The sequence below is a fragment of the Lepisosteus platostomus genome, chromosome 1, assembly GCF_059453375.1.
Source record: "Lepisosteus platostomus isolate fLepPlt1 chromosome 1, fLepPlt1.hap1, whole genome shotgun sequence".
NCBI lineage: Eukaryota > Metazoa > Chordata > Actinopteri > Semionotiformes > Lepisosteidae > Lepisosteus > Lepisosteus platostomus.
In genome coordinates, this window is record NC_142611.1 from 69647493 (window position 1) to 69668148 (window position 20656).

The 20656-nt window shown below is 47.9% G+C and overlaps 1 protein-coding gene across 1 annotated transcript in view; it reads left to right on the plus strand.

Annotated features, from left to right (window-relative positions):
• Nucleotides 1-9328: 9328 nt before the first annotated feature.
• The window catches only part of gdf11 (growth differentiation factor 11), a 35625-nt gene continuing 24297 nt past the window's right edge, over nt 9329-20656 (plus strand). The window contains exon 1 of the mRNA XM_088636016.1: nt 9329-10307. Within this exon, the coding sequence (XP_088492142.1) occupies nt 9890-10307 (418 nt within the window). The 5' untranslated portion in view covers nt 9329-9889. The remainder of the gene's footprint in view (nt 10308-20656) is intronic.

Sequence of the window (20656 nt, forward strand, 5' to 3'; positions counted from 1 at the left end):
GGCCAGGACGCTGGGGTAACACTCTTTTAGAGAAACACAATGACCACAGAGAGTCAGGACCTCAGTTTTTATGCCTCATCTGCAGGACGGCACCTTTTTACAGTGTAGTGTCCCCGTCACTATACTGGGGTATTAGGACCCACATAGACTGCAGGGTGAGCGCCCCCTACTGGTCCTACTGGTCCCACTAACACCTCTTCCAGCAGCAACCTTAGTTTTTCCCAGGAGGTCTCCCATCCAGGTACTGGCCAGGCTCACACCTGCTGGGCTTCAGTGAAGTGTCGTTGAGGAAGGCTGTCTGTAGCCACAGCAGGTGGGGGCTTTGTGTGACCCACACGGTTGGGCACAGGTGTAGGGCAGTCTCTGAGGCCTCACACCCCTGCAGTTCTGGATCGTGTGCATACCACGCAGAAAACGGAGTCCCTGAACGTGTGAGGACGCTGGACATGATCTCCAGGGTGGTGTGCGATACAAACCTCTTTGGCTATGGTGCAGCCCCGTTCATGACAACAGTTTTCGTTATTTGTAGGAAATCGGTTTTTTGTAGGTTAACCATCTGAGCTACTCACCCAAGACGGCATTGTGAATGGGAAACAGTGATACGTAATTTAATTTCCAACCAGCAGGTGGCAGCAAAATGCCATCTTTTATTTTATTTTTCCTAACGCGTCCGGAAAAAGCCGAGAAACGATGGCGATGGTGACGGGAATTCACTTGCCGGCGAGGTACATATAAAGTTGTCGTTAATATTAGCTCCAAAATGCGTTTCTGGTGCATGTGGAATGTGTTATGTAAATGGGTCTAACTTGGTCCAGCCCCCATTCCCTAACTGAGCCTCTTTCACTCACACCCAGATCCCTTCTCCATACTGCTGCTATGATATACTGTATAAACGTGACCTGCTGTAATTTTAACACAGCAAACATTAAATGAGCTACACATTTTGAGATCTGTTAAAATTTCCTTTGGCACCAGACAGTTTTCAAGCCTCCACAGACACTGGATTCGTGTGGACACAGGGTAACAGATTATTCTGGTGCACCTGGTGTAGTGGTGCATTCTGGTTCTGGTGCATTCTGGTGTTTTCATTGTAGTTCATGTCTATCCACCAGCAGCCATATCACCCTGCAGCTCACAACTGGCAGCCCCACTGAAGCTCAGCAGGTGTGAGCCTGGTCAGTACCTGGATGGAGAAAAAACTAAGGTTGCTGCTGGAAGAGGTGTTTGTGGGGCCAGCAGGGGGCACTCACACTGTGGTCTGTGTGGGTCCTAATGCCCCCAGTATAGTGATGGGTCATTATACTGTTGCAAAGCTCCATGGAAAGCAAAGGGCATGACAAGGGACAGGAAGGCGTCATGGCCATCCACTGCAACCAAGGAAGTCTCCAGTCATGAAGGCTACTCGCACCACTGGACCCAGGGTTCTGAGGCCGAGAGAGTGGGACTGCCCCAGTGCAACGGCTTTCCCACCTCAAAAAGCTCTCCTGCACAGGTTTCTTTGTGCAGCTCATCTTCCAAATAGATGAGCTGCACAAAGTACAACCATCATCATCGAACACGATAGACAACCATCATGTCTATCCTGGTCTTTTCTGCAGCCCCCCAGCCCCGGTGCAGCAACACATGAGCGGACCCTCCCAGAGGACTGCTCCTGCAGGGATGACTCATGGCAGCGAGTGTCATGTCTGCTGGTGTCATGGAAGGAGACTGGGCAATAATGCAGGTTTTCAGTCAGAATCTCCACTGATGAACTCTTGTTGCCAGTTCATCAGAGGTCAGTTGTGATCAGAGGTTAGGATTCAGCTGTACCTCAGACTGAAACAGAGGGTTACAATCAAGTTGAAGTAAAGCACTGCAGCTTTTCCTGGTGGGTTCATTGTTAGGAGCTGGCCAAGGTGCTAGACAAGTCAGAAGCTGGAACTCACAGACAAACAGCTGATCATTGGAGCTCACACATCACACTCAGCAGATCAGCAGAGCTCACACAACAGCACACCTGATAGATCAGCAGAGCTCACACAACAGCACACCTGATAAATCAGCAGAGATCACACAACAGCACACCTGGCAGATCAGCAGAGCTCACACAACAGCACACCTGATAGATCAGCAGAGCTCACACAACAGCACACCTGATAAATCAGCAGAGATCACACAACAGCACACCTGGCAGATCAGCAGAGCTCACACAACAGCACACCTGATAAATCAGCAGAGATCACACAACAGCACACCTGATAAATCAGCAGAGCTCACACAACAGCACACCTGGCAGATCATTGGAGCTCACACAACAGCACACCTGGCAGGTCAGCAGAGCTCACACAACAGCACACCTGATAGATCAGCAGAGCTCACACAACAGCACACCTGGCAGATCATTGGAGCTCACACAACAGCACACCTGGCAGGTCAGCAGAGCTCACACAACAGCACACCTGGCAGATCATTGGATCTCGCACAACAGCACCAACAGCAGATCACTGGAGCTCACGCAGCTGCACACCTGGCAGGTCAGCGGAGCTCACACAGCTGCACACACAGCAGATCATTGGAGCTCACACTGCATCATCCTTGACATAAAAACACTGGTGGTGCTACACGGACACAGTCAGGCTGGATGCTGTGTTTAGTGAACCACTGGCAGGGAGGTCTAGTTCAGCCCTGTTGGCTGCACTTGGAGTCTTTCCAGTGAGTCACTCTGGAAAGTGAGGGAGCCACTAAGGACTGAGAGAATCTAAGTCTTGAATGTGTGGATTTGACTTGTGTATTTACATTTACAGGTGTTTTTTAACTTTCCCAAGCTGCATAACTGCCGGGGATGGAGGGCAATTAGTTCCAAAGCACATGTTCGTGACACATTTGTAAGTGTAAAAACTTAGTAGAAGTGTAATTTTGTTCCTGGGCAAATGTCTGGTTCCTTGCTGTTCTCCTTCTTCTCAAGAAACTCCATCTCCTTGTAGGAAATACAGGTGCAGTTGCATTTTAATGAAGACATGATCTAGCTACTGTTTTGTCTTCCATAGATTAAAGAAATGTTTTGTTTTCAGAACCAGAAATGTATGTATTTTTTCACTTTTCCAGGCTATTCCTTTACAACTGGAAATATATCTCTTCATTTTAAAGATTTTATTTTTTTTCTTGGTTTGTAAAGCACTTTGAGCTGCTATTTGTATGAAAGGTGCTCTATAAATAAAGTTGTTTTATTTTTAGTATTATTATTATTGAGAAATAAAGCTGACCCATTCACCCCAGTTGTGTCTCTGCTGTCAAGCAGGTTAGGCTCTTCCAGCAAGTTTGAACTGTGACTTATTCCAGGTGATTCCACATGACTGGCCAAGTGCTGCCTTCAGCAGCTGTATCACCCTGCAGCTCACACCTGTCAGCCCACTGAAGCTCAGCAGGTGTGAGCCTGGTCAGTACCTGGATGGGAGACCTACTGGGAAAAACTAAGGCTGCTGCTGGAAGAGGTGTTAGTGGGGCCATCTGGGGGCGCTCACCCCGTTGTCCATGTGGATCCTAATGCCCCAGTATAGTGACGGGGACACTATACTGTAAAAAAGGTGCTGCCATTCGAATGAGATGTAAAACTGAGGTCATAACTCTCCACGGTCATTAGAAATCCCAGAGCGTTTCTCAAAAAGAGTAGGGGTGTTAATGACAGTGTCCTGCCCAAATTTCCCATTGGCCCTTACCAGTCATGGCCTCCTAATAATCCCCATGTATGAACTGGCTTCATCACTCTGCTCTCCTCCCCACTGAGAGCTGACTGGAGTGAACGTACTGGTGTACTGCATGCTGCTCTGTCCAGCTCATGCTGTGTAGAGGTGTAAAGTGTTAAAAGGCTCAATAAAAAAAGGTGGCGACCCCCCAGCCCCCACGTGGGTACATGGACCATACCAGTGAACTGGGGTGATTAGCAGTTTGTTGGCTGTTTGTATGACTTTTTTAAAGTCTGCCTGGATTTAAAGAATCACTTTTAAAATATCGCGATTTCTAAGTCTGCCTGGAATAACCTAGTCCCCCTTAAGGCGCCCAGTCCAAAGCTGAAAAAGAGGATGGTGGAAAATAAACCTCAGAGCTGGATGAACCTCTCAGCAGGGGCGCAGGTAATGGTTACAGGGCAGAAGGGTGGTTTGCATGGAAGGAGAGAGGAGTGACGCAGCTCCAGCCCCTGTTGATGGAAGGGGTGTGTGTGGGGGTTTGGAGTGACTGATTGAATCTGTGCTCCAAGAAGGAGGAGCTCACGCATGCTGTGATGGTGTGCTCAGATGCAGCCGGGTGAGATGCCGGCTTCATCAAGGCAAGCTTTGCATGCAAACTGTTTGGAGCACAGCTCAGGCAAGCCATCGGCAAAACCCTCCTTTGTGGAAGTGGCTGGAGTGTTCTTGGAAGCTGCTGGCCAGGGTGCAGGGAACATCTCTTAGTGCTAGAGCAGGCTGACGTTGAAACAAAGCTTAAGGCTGAAGGCGCTGCTGGTCCCATCATCCCGCCCAGCTCATAACGATGTGCTCTGTTCAGTTCTGCTTCAGACGAGAGGTGTTGTTAATCACCTTGGCCAAGAGAGCTCTCAGTATTCACGCAAAACAGTTAAGGGGCAAAATTTTGTTCTGAGAGGCACGTTTCTGTTCTTAAAGGAACAGGGCCATGAAATAAACCCTGGCATTCCACAAAAGAGCAGAGGGTTCAGCCCTGGCTTCCTGGCTGAACTTCAGTCTGGGATCTTGCAGAATACCTGAAGCTCAGCCGTGAATCAAGTTTCCAGGGAATGCACATGCAAACAGAGAGGAGACACATTTAGTCTTGAAGGCAGGAGAAAGTGGTACCTGGAACAAAGAGCAAATTAGCCTTGTGGCTGGAAAGGACTTGTTGGACTTTACAGAACAGTGGAGGAGGTGGAGGAAACTGCTTAACTACAGCAATCAAGGAAAGTAGGATAGAAAAAAGTAGAACAAAGCCACAGTCCCAGTCGTTGCAGAGGGGAGAGGTGGCTCTGTGGCTAAGGATCTGCGCTGCAGAGGAATCCTACTCCCTTGGGCCCCTGAGCAAGGCCCTTAACCTCAACTGCTCCAGGGGTGCCTTATAAATGGCTGACCCTGCGCTCTGACCCCAAGCTTCTCTCCCTGTCTGTGTGTCTCATGGAGAGTGAGCTGGGGTATGTGAAAAGACAAATTCCTAATACAAGAAATTGTATATGACTAATAAAGTGATCTTATCTTATTGAGTTCATACATTTTGGTTATAAACAATCAAGACAACAAGTGATGTCTTTTTCAAGCACACTGGGAACAGATTTCCACTAGCATCTCATAAAAAAACATTGTAAGTGAATTAGAGGCACATAGGGACTTCCAGCACTTATGTGTGCAGCTCATTAGATGCTGCAGACATTCAGTACTGGCACCCCTGGGTTTAGCTCTGATTGGAAGCAGTACACACACTGCAGTGCTTCAGTTTTGTTGTGTGATACAGCACAGCAGGAGGCATCTCATACAAGAGAAACAAAAAGCGTACAGGAGAAGTACACAAAGCGTTGTGGACTTCAGGGCTCAGGCCTTTTCATGACATTAGCGCCTGTGGTCTGGGCTCTTCAGCATGGCTGCACCCATCTACACCAACGCAGCCGTGACCAGCAGAGAATCCTCTGGGTCTTTGTTGTGCTCCCATTGCAGCAATAACGGCTCTGGATCAAAGGCTGAGAGCCCTCCCTGGAAAGATCCTTCCAAGACCTGTGCTGTCGTCTGCCCAGGGGCACGCGCTTGTGCCTGCAGCAAGGCCAGGGGCGCCCCAGTCACATCTCCCCACCGAGCTGCTCACAGACCAGCCACGGCCCGCCAGCAGCTCATCCTACCCTCCCAGGTGCAGGGCCTGTTCATCTGGATGGAACCCTTCGGACAGGGGATCATAATCCAGGCTCAGTCTGGTCGCGCTGAGACGCCAGTAGGCAGAGAGGCGTTCCTATGAACCTGGAGCACCAGCCTGGACTTCAGCCCATTTCCCACAGAAGAGTTCAGACGGATTGGCATGTTCCTTTTAAAAGAATGAACCGTTCTTCTGGAATCCAGTTGTATCTCTGAGCATCTCAGGAACCACAGCGTGCAGGTCAGACCATGAGTATGTCATGATGTCTTTTCCTCTGAGCTTAGATATTAGTGCAGACACAGCTGACTTTTACCTTTATATATCTCAGTAGCCCAGCAATATTTTCTGACCCCAATAGCAGTGCTTATCTGCTCTGAACTATTGTTCTCCTTAATTAAGTTGGTACGCTGCCTATTATGACTGTGATTAACCCACTTCTCAGAGTGCTCTGCAGTCTCCAGACACCCCACCCACTTGCTGAGGTCCGATCTCCTCTGGAGGCTCACTGTGTCACACCTCACAACAGGTAAGGCCTGCGAAAGGGATGAACTGCGGGGATCAGAGGACAAAGAGCAGCACTTTAGAATCCTGCCTCTCCTGCTATAGAGGTGACAGACAGAACCTGGGTTTTATTACCTCTGAAACACACTGCGTGCTTCAGCAAGGGACCTCACTTCACTGGGCCTGGATTTCCAGTGCAGTCGAGGAGAGACAGCGAGTGTGTGCCCCCTAGTGGCTCAGATGTATCACAGCAATCCCCAGAGCACTCCTTGCCCTAGCGCCAACACGACAATTGGATTTCATGTAGGTCGCCAGCTGGCCTTGTAAGAGCTGGACCCGGTAAAACAGGACAGGTTTTGCAAAACTGAAATAAATCAATGAGCAAACTCAGTGTTAGTTCTTTGCCAGACAGTGCAATCATTTTCTTAATTACCATTAGGTAGCACTAAAATACAACATTCGCACGTGAAGTACCAATAGAAATAGATGATATCCTGAATGTGATGGGGTTTTTTCCCTCTGTTTTAATTCCTTCACTAATATTGGCAGTTATCCAGATTATGAATTAGTCCCATGCTGAAAGGAAAGCAAAAGAGACACAAAAGTCTCGTGTCTCTGGTCTTTTCCTTTCAGCATGGAATAAACCTTTAGTTACCCACCTGAACTTAGTGAATGTGTCGTCAACTTCTGTTAAATGAAATCTATTACCCTATTTTGCCCAAATTCTCCTCCTCCTCCAAACCCTAAAAAAGCACACCCAGAACGTGATGGCAACCATGCCCCACGTGCTGTCTTGCATTGACAGCTATATTGCGGTGTGATAATGATTATGCAACAGCAAAAAAATCAAATTCATAAACTTTACCGTACAGTCTGAAAGGACTCGTCACTTCGTTCACATGACCTGTGACATAATAACATCTGAAGCAACCCAGGCCAGCAGTATTCATCAGCCCAGCTTCCTGTGACCCCTGCGGCCCAGTCAGTGCAGCCTGCACCAGCTGCTTCGGAAATGGAGTTTGATTTGAACTACTGGATCATGTTCAGAGGCTTTCTAGATCCCCCTAGCAGAAGCACCTGTCTCTAACTCAGAAGTCCTGGAGCACTGTAAGCTTCATCTGAAGTCTGGGCAGCGTGAGCCCAGTGAGCCACAATGATTCTGCAGGTCAAATGCAGGTTTGAAAACCTGCGATCTTAGCATTATGAGTCTAAAAATGTCCCTGACGACAGGTGAAGGAGTGAAAATAAAGCTGAAATGAAAGTCATGCACACCAATGGCAGCAAGACCATAGCCTGGTTGTCACATGACACCATTTCCTGAGGTGCCAATGGAGCATATTCAGGATCTCTGAATCTCTGCCCCAGCTCTCGGAGAGAGGAGCTGATGTTCCGGATCACTGTCCCATAGTGGGGCAGAGGGGCAGATGATCCAGATCTCCAGCCCAGCGCTGGGGCAGAGGGGCTGTTGATGCAGATCTCCAGCCCAGCGCTGGGGCAGAGGGGCTGTTGATGCAGATCTCCAGCCCAGCGCTGGGGCAGAGGGGCAGATGATCCAGATCTCCAGCCCAGCGCTGGGGCAGAGGGGCTGTTGATCCAGATCTCCAGCCCAGCGCTGGGGCAGAGGGGCTGTTGATCCAGATCTCTATGGGGTGTTAACATAAGACACTTAAGAGTCATTGAGACAATCTGTAGGATGGGACTGAAGAAGTGGTTTATTCACCACCTGGCCAGCTATTAGATGTCCACAATCAGGTGATCACAGTATTTTCAGCTGTCCCACGGGGTTGTTCTTTCAGTACCTGACAACTTTGCCAAAGACCAGGACACATCGTTGACACGCCCAGTGACACTTCACACTCGCGCCACTTCACCCCGCTGGGTCACGCGTCCTCCTCTGCTCTGCAGCTCTCCTGGAAGAAACACGGGACTGGGAACTGTACAGGGAGACCCCGCGTAAATGCGGGGGCACAGTTATGCGGCATTTATGGTAGGGATGCGCGCCCTTCATCTGAACACGAAAGCGAGCAGATGAAACCGCATGAGTGTTCAAGAATAAAGGAAGCACTGGGCTTTTAAACGAGACACAGCCCGATAGAGCCAGGCTGTCGAGGAAATTCGCTCGCTCTTCAGCGCTTTCCAGGGATTGAGTCCATTCCTGCACTGCCCAGGCAATGTGGAGAGTCTGATTTCCTGGACAAGTTTTACCATTAAGAACAGTGTGGAACTATGGAGTTCGGGAATTCATTTTCGGGGGTATTGTCAAAGGCGATGCTTAACAACGCGATTTAATCTCGTTTTCGCTTTAATTTTTCCGGGGGTAAATAGAGAACAACGGAAATGAGTTTAACACGACGGGGTTCATGAGAACTAGAGCAATCTTGTCAAGAGGAGATCCGTGCTCCCGCCCACTAGGAATACTCTCATTACAGCCGTATACTCCAGTATTGGCGGAGATCGTCATCCGATTTTCGACCGTCGCCTGCCTTCTAGCTCCTCACGGTGCTGTTAGAAAGATGTGTATTGGATAGCCTATGTGTTGCTACCGTTCTACAACAGAAAGTGATCTATCTGACTCGCCTGCAGAGTCAGTCATGGTATATAAAACCTCTGACCTACGGCCTGACGCTCTGCTTGTGGAGAGAGCCTGGTACAGTAATTCAAGTCCATCAGCAGTGCGGCTTCACCTGCGCGGCGAGATCGCGGAGGCCACAGGTTGGCGTCGAGCGGCGGGCGGCAGCGGTAAGGCATTCATTTATTCTCTCAAACCCCGACGCACTTGTTACTCGGACGGATCATGCCAGAGGGACATCTCGGAGAAGTGTCAGCAGTTAGAGGACACTGGAGCGAAGCCCGTTAACGGCCCTGGACAGTCCAGCCCCCGGGCGCGAAGGTGATCCTTTGCAGTTTTCTTTTTTAACCGAAGTTCGGAGGAGTCGCTCGGGAAGCGTTAACAGGGTGTCTGACCCAACTGAAACTCTGTCTCCCTCTCCCCGCGTCTCTCTATCTCCCTCTCCCTCTCCCCCCGCGCTCTCCCTCTCCCCCTCGCTATCTCTCTCCCTCTCTCTCTTGACTTGGTGACAGACCTAACAGCCTTTTGTTGCGCTCGCAGCCAATAGAGGCGGAATACGACACGGAGCAGCTGTGATATAAAAAGAGCCCTTTTTAGACTTGCCTGCACACCATTCATTCACACATCTTCACACGGAATTCTTGATGATTTTAATTGTGTCCGGCTCTACAACCAAAACAAACCGATAAATCAGCACTTCTGAACGAGCTAGGGCAGCGAGCGCCGAAGAAACGGCTGGGCGCACCCTGCGGCGCGTTTATTATCATCGTTTCTCATAGTTAAGAGCGTTAATAATCGTTTAGCACTGTTAATTGGAGTATTGGGATTGTTGCTAATTACCGCTAGCTCTGTAGGGACGCGGTAGGGGCTGCAGTCAAGAATACGGACAGAAGTCACTTGTGAGAAACGAAGTGAGGAAGAGCCGGGAGAGAACACGACCTCACGCTGCCCGGCATCATGCCCAAGTCTCACTTTCTTCTGTGTTTGATGGCACTGATTTCGCTGCGACTGTCGGGCAGTGACGAGCCCAGCCTCCCCCTGCGGCCGGCGAGCGAGGTGCCCACGGAAGCCGGGGATCTTTTGGCAGAAGCGGAGGATCCGGGCGCGCAGGAGTGCACGGCGTGCGTGTGGAGGGAGCACAGCAGAGTCCTCAGGCTGGAGACCATCAAGTCCCAGATCCTGAGCAAGCTGCGGCTCAAGCAGGCGCCCAATATCAGCCGGGAGGTAGTCAACCAGCTGCTCCCCAAGGCTCCCCCTCTCCAGCAGCTCCTGGACCATCACGACTTCCAGGGGGACGCTTCGCTACAGGATGAGTTTATGGAGGAGGACGAGTATCACGCAACCACCGAGTCCGTGATCACCATGGCTTCGGAACGTGAGTGTTCGCGGCGAGACCTCTCTCCCAGCAGGTCCCCTCGGGGCGCGTTAGTTATTCCAGTCTTTGCTAGCGGTGCGACTTGCGGCTATTGAAGAAATACCCCCCCGCTAACTTTGAGAGAAGCCTGACCAGCACAGCCGGGCAGGCGGCGGAGTCCCGCACTTGCAGTCTATTGGAGTCTGTTAGCTCTTCCGTTCCCCCCGTGTCAGCTGGGCGCCTGTCAGATTGCGGGCGCGGGATTCGTGAAGGGGACACTCCGCACGCAGAAGTCAGTTTTCCTATGTGTCCTTATTGTAATTTGGGTCGATAAACTGATGTGAACTTGAGAACAAAATGTATTTATTTTTTTTTTCTGCCCGGTTTCGCCGTTGTAGTGGAGTCTCCAGGAAGATCCCTTGTTCTTGGGAGTCGGACCCAGGCTGTCCCCACTCCGTGTCTGTCATCTGCACTGTGCGCGTCCGTGTTGCTGGACTCCTCTGGACCAGACGCATCAAACTGCCTTAATTCCCATTTTGACTGTGTAGGAAAATGCCCCCCTCTTTACAGAACAGTGTTCTAGGCTGGTCGTTTTCTGCGTTGCTCGGATTTTGTGTACTTTGGTACGAGCCTTAATTTAATTTGAGCTTTCAATCTCGTCAGTTAATGCACGGAACACAGCCTAGGTACTAAAAAGAACTTTGCCGGCAATCTTCTCTGTCATGTTGTGTTCAGACCCGTCATCGCCGCACACAGACGCGTCTGGTACTGTAGTTGCGCATCTACTGAGAACGGCACAGGCCGTTCATTTTGCGGGCTATAACAGGTGTGCAGGTTGTCCGTTCGCTGCCTCTTCATTTAGCGGCCTTTCTTTTCGTCCCACAAAAGACGCCGAGTTTAAAGCAAGCGAGCAGGACACGAAGCCTCCTGCGTCCCCGAGTCCAAACCCACACCAGGAACCGCGGGAGTGCGAACCAGTTTCGCTCGTTTTCGGATACGCGTCGCGTCTGGGCAAATTCGCGTTTGAACCCCCTCCTCTCTCCCATATGCGGCTTGTTTAAATTGTTTGACAGACCGAGAGCGATAATTTGACGCCCCTTCAAGCGGGCCGTCCGTATCGGCTACGCCGAGAAAGCCTAATCCTAACGACAATGTAAATGAAACCTAATTACATCAAGCGCAACAGATGAAGAAACGTCCAGGGTTAGGGGTCTCGCAGAGACGGGCCATACTGCAAGTTTTAGAAACCTTACTACAGTCAACAGCTGCGCTATGGTACTCCTTTATAAGCGAGCTCTAACGGGGTCTCCCGCTGCTCCGCGCAGCGAGGACAAGTGTGTTCAAATACCCGCTATTGTTAGCTGTCGCTGCGGCGCTCTGCTGCGCTGGCCTTTTTCAAATGAGAACTTTATAGGCAGAGCTCGCTTTTTTTTTTCACTGGAGATAGCAGGGCTGAGAAAGTTGGATTCGAGGGAGTGTGTGACCTTTCCGCGGAGAATCGCTGATGTTCGACGAGATTTACACACGTAATGTATTCTGCACAAGGCTACCCAAAAGCCGGGTTAACTAATCCTTTGCAAAAGCGAACAAGGGTAGGTTTGTGTTGCACATAACTAACTTCTACAGTGATTGTCACACAGGCCACGTTGTGCTGATGCGGAGCGCATAATAGACTCCGTATATATTTCTTCCACACAATTTCTTTAGAATTCGCACTTTTACCGTCACAATAGCAACGCTGAGGGTTCTGCAAGAGGCGATTAGCGACAACGGGAGCACGTGAACTGGAAGAACGAAAATATTTTATTAGAATTACTTTCGAGTTTTCCTCCGTTGTCATGCCACCGCCTCAGTAATTTTGTATTCTGAAAGTCGGTTTTGCATTTTAAAAATCCGAAATCAATGACGGAACTGTACTGGGTTAACGCACGGTCAATGTAGTATACATTTATTTACTGCTACAGCTCCGCCAGCAGAGAAGGACGCTGTATTGTACACAATAAACTAACGTCATAGAGCACCATTAAATCGGCTATTAGTTAACAATAATAATAACAACGATAAGAAGAGAAAAAATAAAAACCGGGGTTCAAATCATACAATCTAACGCGCCTTTTGCTGAACAATGTCGTATTTAACTTCATATAAACCGGCAAGGGATTAATTTTTAATCCCGAAATAATTAACCATTTCTGTCTGCTTGTGGGTGAAAATTACGGATGGTGCCCAGTGGTGAGAACCGTGTCCTCTCTTTTTCACTAGAAGATTTCACATTCATTCCTTCTCATTTTCCTTCTGCACTTTTTAGTTGGCAGAGGACTCAAAGGTTGTTGTTCTTGTAATCAAAGAGAAGGTACGAATCGGATTGCGTTTTGTCTTGGCTATAACCTTCACTCCCCGTTTCCCCACGCTCTCCTCTGCCTGTTGAACCGTGACGAGGGACAACGTCGCTGAGGACAGTTGGGGTTACAATTACCTGTTAACTGGCGGGTCACAGTCTCTGACCATCATTTCGCTTCGTCAGGAAAACCGCCCAGAAAGTGGACCTGCAGCTTTAAAGATTTTTGATTCGGATTCGCATGAGCAAGTCGTACCCGCTGCCTTAGAAAATCGGTATAATTCAAGTACAATTAGATTACGGAACCAGTTCAAATGCATTCTGATCTCATTCTGCAGGCACACACTTAGCAGGGCTTGAATTGTCTGGTGGCCTGCCCCTCACTGCTGGCTCTGGAGACCCCCCTTGGTTTTCCAGGTTTTCATTCCACCTGAACATTTAATGACTTAATTGATTTAATTATCGACTTAACTGGCTTAAATTCGCGCTGGTTCTAGGCCTGGAACAGATGAGGTGTACAGGGGAAATTTGGAACGGATGCTAAAATCCAAGTCCAGGGAGCCTCAGCTCTAATGCTTCCTCGATCCTGATGTCATTTCCTCACCTAAGACATGATAAATGCTAAATATCACACGTGATGCCTCCTCCTGCCCATCTCCCCCTCCTCTTCCACAGGGGGGTCCCAGCCTCTCGTCCTGTGCACAGGGAGGGTCAGCCCTCAGCCAAGCTGGCAAAGCCCGATATACTGTAACTAAGACTCTCAGTAAACCTTCAATGCACTTCATTCTGAATTCTGGGGTGTGGTTCTTCCTGGTGAATTGAGAATTGGAAGTTCCATGCAGGCGCTGGGGTGACTCACGTGTCTCCCCCACTCGCATGAGATCAAGGTCTTTTCGGTCTTCCCCCTGAGGTCAGCCCAGTCTTAAGGGTGTAGTGAAGCCATAAGGGTGGGGCTCAGCTTGGGCAGTCTCGGCCCGGCTTCGACTGTGTCGTTGCTCGCTGTCGGGAAAAGAACAAAGCTGCTAGTCTGAACCTGAATGCCTGCTTGGCCCTCTGTTCAGGCTCGTCTAACTGCTTTTTAAACCACCATGAGAGCTCCACTGGCCCACTGGGCGTAAGTCTGGACTTTTGGCTCGTCTTCGGAGCTGTTGATAATTTCGTTACCTTGTCGTGCTTTAAAGAAAGCTGGTTTCTCTGCACAGGGATTCCCTAATTGCACAGCTCGTGGGCAGCAGTCCAGCAGGTCTCCTTAAATCAGCTGGGACCTCAGCCCTGTGTAAGAGGGTCAGCTGCTCCAATTAAGCTTGAACTGAAAGTGCTCCACCCTCTTCCTGAAGACTGGTGGTGTTTATTCATTGTGGCCTTTAAACTCCCTATACTGTGGCATTCAGGCAGTTCCTGTGAGCAGGACCCAGCAGATATTAAGTGCTGCAATTAATGTTCTCTGCTCATAAAGTGTTGTTTTTATTTGCTTCAGCAGCCCATGATAGCATTGAAGTTCTATCTTACGAAGAGTGTGTTCTCCATACTGTCCAGCCTCTGTCATGTGGTGTAAGAGTGTCTCCCATTTGTTAGGTATGTACAGCTGTGTCTGTCTATTAAGTTATTAGGTTGTGTTCTACAAGTTAATGTGTATGGTTGAGCTCTTCTGGTACAGCTGTGTCTTCTGTATGTCAAAACGCACAGCTGTGCCTGTCCATTATGGTCATAGGGTGTCCTCCAATCAGTCCTATGTGCAGTGAAACCTGTCTTGTCTGCTGAAAGAGTGTCTTCTCTGGGCTGATCTGTGCATCTGTGCCTGTCCGTTACAGCAGCAGGGCCATTCTAATGCCAAGTTCATCATTGCTGTCACTTCTCAGTCCAACAGGTGCCACAATTGCAAAGACTAGGGACAGTGCTTGAGCTGCACGTGCAGATACACAGCTAGGGTGTATTGTGGTCTGAAATCAGTCATGGGTGTCTTCAGCTCACCTGCAGCCACTGATCTTCGAGATGAGCAGGTCTTTACCTGGCACAGGTATTCCAAAGTTTATTTCCCCATCCTGTAGTCCCCCGCAACAGCCTAGACATCTGGTTCTGCCTACAAATGAGGTATCGTAGTCTCTGTGCTGATTTACAATGTACAGAGTGCACTCACCAGTGCGTTCAGCAGAAATGTAAGATGTGTGCTTGTTTTACATGCAGAGCACAGCGAGCAGATTGCAGCACGAATCGTCAGGGGCGAGAACGATCACATATCCAACGTGACAGGTGTGGCCACATGAGCAATCTGAGGACGTCTGTAAGAATCCTAACAAACAGGCCTAGTGAGGTGATCACAAGTGTCTTCCACTTGAGGTCTTCCCTGGGCCTCTGCTGTCAGATTCTGCAGGCCTGGGCTTACCAGGTATCTCAACCTCTCTTTAAAGGGGAACTGCAATGCTATTTGTATATTTAATCAGCATTCATGAGGGCATTGCTAACCACAATAAAAGTAAAGTGTGCACGGTAACTTGTAAAAATAGACACAATTTCCAGGTATGTGCAGCACCGTGTTCTGCGATTCAGAATGAGGCAACAAAACATCTAGTGATGTGTGCAGCCCTATGGCATTGTCAACAAGTAGGCTTGTGAATACATCTCTTGTACTCCGATAGAGATATTGCTCTCAGCTTCGGGACTCTGACTTTTTCTTGTAAATGGAACTTACTTGTTAAGGTCGTGTTAGAAACTCGTCTGCTGGACAACCTGTACTTATTTGCTTATACATCTCATTACATTAGTCATTACAGTGACTAGTGAGCAGGAAGGGCAGTGAGGTCATGGGCACTCTCGCCCTCGCCCATGGGTTTTCGACAACATGGAGAATTACAGTACTTTCACACAAGTCACCCTTTTGTGCTGAATTTGAAATTTGTAAAAGTTTTCTACACCACCAATGAATTTATTTTGTTACTGAGATGTAATAACCAGTCTAGGGAATTGGGACTGCAGTTCCCCTGTAATTGGCGATGAATAGGAGCAGTAAAATAGGTATTGTGCTGGTTGCAATGCAGTAGCACGAAGGAGATGTCTCTCAGCACCCTGAGTTGCTTGATCTGAGGCCGGACAGGACTGTGGCTGTGCAGTCTGGAACCCTCCTCCTTGTTCCTGAGCTGCACAGACTGAACAGACATCAAGCCCACAGTGCCACAGGGTACTCCAAAAGACAGATAGTGACATTACTATAACACTTCTCGAATAAAGAATGATTTGTTATGATACGCTTAGCTTTCTGAGGGATAAGCAAGGCCAAAGATCCTGATCACCTATCTAATTAAAAAGAGTATTTATTATAATAAAAGAGCACAAAATCTGTGAGATCTGTATCTTACATTGATACAGCTGACCAGTGTATAAAATCAATGGGAGTGAGGGAGCCAACAGTTCTCAGCAGCACAACAGTGTCCTGTCTGGGACATGAACTCACTAGCCTTCAGGTATACGCCCAGAGTCATCACCCCTGCTTGCCAGCTAGTTTATCACTGTGTGTGATGAAACTTCACAAGCTGGTCCTCTTCCAGCCTCTCACTGTTTTTTTGGCCTTTTCCAATCCATCTCCGATTGTACCAATGTAACGAGAACCTGCGGTTTCAGCCATTCAGAGCGGTTCAGTGATGCTGAAGCCACATGTCCCATCTGACGTCTTGCCAGACCCATTTGGAATGGCCTCTTATCAAGCGGACATATGTGCATGAAACTTGAATGATACCTGGCACCTAAGAAGCGCCTGTACTGAGCTCCCTAAGGCCCTCATCTGCAGAGGAAACCCATGTGGCTTAATATCACAGAGCACTTCCTGTCCGCGTGTGCGTCAGCAGAGAGGAGGACAGCCAGGGACTGCACGTGGCCTTCTGTCGCTCCTGAGCCTTTTAGCACCAGTTCCAGAGGAGCAGTAGTACTCTGGCTGTGTGGTAAACTCAGGACAGGGAGCCCCAGAGGAATCGCACCTCTGCTCTGGACTGAAGCACAGACCTCCTGGTGTAAATTCAGGAGCACTTAGTATCATGCTTGCTCTGCCTACTGCACCCTCCTCTAATACAGTGTCACGTCACGAAGGGCAGAAGCAATATGCTTCTGGTATTGCCGGTTTGACATGTCTGGAAATATCAAAAGGGTTTTTGTAGTTTAAAGAACCAGTAACAAGAATGATTAAGTACCAAAATCATTCAAATCCAGTTCTTTGTCAGTTTAAAATCTTGTATCTTCTTCTTATATCAAAAACAGAGAATTTAGAAGAGGCAGGTGTTCTCCATAGAAGAACAGTTTGTTTTAATTGTGTTTCCTAATTATATTGTCCTATTAGAAAACAATTTCAGCTTGATTCAAGACATACAGGCTGAAGACCTGACTGTATCTGCAGTACTAAAGTACAGCTGTGTAGCACTACTGTAGTTTTTCACTTGATTCTGTTTATCATCTCACAGATAGATTATAAACATGAAGGAACTGCATTGTATTAGTTAATTTACATTGTGAATAAGTGTTGGATATAACTTCATAAACTCCCAAGTCAAAATCAAAATTCATTATTCAGTTTGTCTGCTATAATCTCTGTTCTGCCTGGGCACACCATCCTCTAATACACCCTCCTCTCATTCACTCTCTTCTAATACACCTCCTCTAATACAACTCCCCTAATACACCTCCTCTAATACACCTCCTCTAATACACCTCCTCTAATACTCCTCCTCTAATACACCCTCCTTTAATACACCTCCTCTTACACCTCCTCTGATACACCTCCTCTAATACACCCTCCTCTGATACACCTCCTCTAATACACCCTCCTCTAATACACCCTCCTCTAATACTCCTCCTCTAATACACCCTCCTCTAATACACCTCCTCTAATACACCTCCTCTAATACACCCTCCTCTAATACACCTCCTCTAATACACCTCCTCTAATACACCTCCTCTAATACACCTCCTCTGATACACCTCCTCTAATACACCCTCCTCTGATACACCTCCTCTAATACACCTCCTCTAATACACCCTCCTCTGATACACCTCCTCTAATACACCCTCCTCTAATACACCTCCTCTAATACACCTCCTCTCATACTCCTCCTCTAATACACCTCCTCTCATACTCCTCCTCTAATACACCTCCTCTCATACTCCTCCTCTAATACACCCTCCTCTCATACACCCTCCTCTTATACACCTCCTCTTATATGCCTCCTCATACATGCCTCCTCTAATATACCTCCCCTAATACACCTCCTCTAATACACCTCCTCTAATACACTCTCCTGTTATGCACCCCCTCTAATAAACTCTCCTCTCATTCACTCTCTTCTAATACACCTCCTCTTATACACCTCCTCTCATACACCTGTATTCTGTATTCACAAAATGTATGGTTAATTGCATTGTTAAGCACCTTGGGGAACCCTGGTTATGAAAGGTGCTATATAAAAATACATTGAATTGAATTGAATATACACCTCCTCTAAAACACCCTTCTCTTATACACCCTTCTCTTCTACACCTCCTCTAATACACCTGTTTTTCACCCTCCTCTTATTCACTCTCTACTAAAACACCTCCTCCAATACACCCCCATTTAAACACCTCCTCTAATGCACCTCCTCGAATACACCTCCTCTTATACATCTTCTCTTATGCACCCTCCTCTTATACACCTCCTCTTATACACTCTCCTTTTATACACCTCCTCTAATAAACCTCCTCTTGTACACCTTCTCTAATACACTTCCTCATACACTCTCCTCTCATACACTCTCCTCTAATACACTCTCCTCTAATACACCTCCTCTTGTACACCTCCTCTTATATACCCTCCTATAATACACCTCCTGTTATACACCTCTTATACACCCTCTTTTACTATACCTCCTCTAATGCATCTCCTCTAATACACTTCCTTTTATACACCCTCCTCTAATACACTCTCCACTAATTCACCATCTCTTATAGACCCTCATCAATACACCCTCCTCTAATACACCTCCACTTATACACCCTCCTCTAATAAACTCTCGTCTAATACAGCTCTTCTTTTACACCATCCTCTTATACACCCTCCTCTTATACTCTTCCTCTAATACACCTCCTCTTTTACACCTTCCGCTATTACTCTCCTCTAATACACCTACTCTTATATACCCTCCTCTTATACAGCTCCTCTAATACACCCTCATTTTATACACCTCCTCTTATACACCCTTCTCTAATACTCTCTCCTCTAATACACCTCCTCTAATACACCTCCTCTTATACTCCTCCTCTAATACACCTCCTCTAATACACCTCCTCTTATACTCCTCCTCTAATACACCTCCTCTCATACACCTCCTCTAATACTCCTCCTCTAATATACCTCCTCTAATACTCCTCCTCTTATACACCCTCCTCTAATACACCTGTATAAATGGAGGTATATAAGAGGAGGTGTATAACATGAGGGTGTATAAGAGGAGGTATATAAGAGGAGGGTGTGTAGGTGGAGGTGTATTAGAATAGGTGCATCAGAGGAGGGTGTATTAGACGAGCTGTATTAGAGAAGGTATATTAAAGGTGGGTGTGTAAGAGGAGGTGTATTAGAGGTGTATAAAAGGAGGTGTATTAGAGGAGGATGTATAACAGGAGGGTGTATTAGAGGAGGTGTGTATTTAAGACAATTCAATTTATGTTTATATAGTGCCTTTCACAATACACCTCCTCTTATATGCCCTCCTCTTATAAACCTGTATTCTGTATTCACATAATATATGGTTACTTGCATTGTTAAGCGCCTTAGGGCAACCTTGTTGTGAAAGGCGCTATATAAAAATATATTGAATTGAATTGAACATACACCTCCTCTTCTACACCCTCCTCTAATACACTCTCCTCTGATACAGCCTCCTCTTATTCACCTCTTCTCATATGCCAGCTCTAATTCACTCTCCTCTAATAAATTTAATCAATTTCCCTTCAGGATCAATAAAGTCTTATCTAATACATCTCCTCTTATACACCTCCTCTTGTACTCCTCCTCTGATACACCTCCTCTAATACACCTCCTCTTTTTCTCTCTCCTCTAATTCACTCTCCTCTAATACACCCTCCTTTAATACACCCCCACTTATACACCCTCCTCTAATACACCTCCTCTAATACACCTCCTCTAATACACCTCCTCTAATACACCTCCTCTAACACACCTCCTCTGATACACCTCCTCTAATACACCTCCTCTAATACACCTCCTCTAATACACCCTCCTCTGATACACCTCCTCTAATACACCTCCTCTAATACACCTCCTCTAACACACTCTCCTCTAACACACTCTCCTCTAACACACTCTCCTCTAAGACACTCTCCTCTTATACACCTCCTCTTACACACCTTCCTCTAGTACACCTCCTGTTATACACTGACAGGAGACACTGCAGAGCGCACTGCAAGCTGGCAGCCCCCGGCAAGTCCCAGTGGGTGCCCTTGAGGGTTGTGGCAAAGTGAGAAAACCTTGATGCCAGATGAGTAAAGCTGTACTGCAGGCCTCCGATGGCACCTGACTCAGTCCCATAACTGCATTTTTTTAAAGCAGCTTCTTCACATAGTATGTGGAGTGACTATTATTTTCAAGTCCCCCCTTTCCACGAGTTCTGTACAGTCCGGCTACTTGTGTCTCTGCAGAAGAACTTGTGAGTCACTGAACACCCCTGAGCAGGGTCCTTCTGGCAGCTGGCTGGATGGGTCTGGACTGGTGGCCTCCATGAGTATATTGGGGGTGTACTGGAAAAGGCTCAGCTGTCGTCAGGGGCCGAGGTGCAGGAAGAGCAGCTCCTCAGCTGTTTCCCGGTGGAAAACAAGAGATCGGTGGGCCACAGCTGAAGGTGTACACCTGGCTGTGTTGTCTGCCAGTGGTCTGGGAGCTCTGAACACTGGTGTGCAATGGGAACAGAGCAATCTGAGTGGCTGATTCTCACTATCCAGGCATTCCCAAAGTCCCCTTGATACCAAAAAGAGCAGCCCCCTTGTGCTAGGAGTTAGG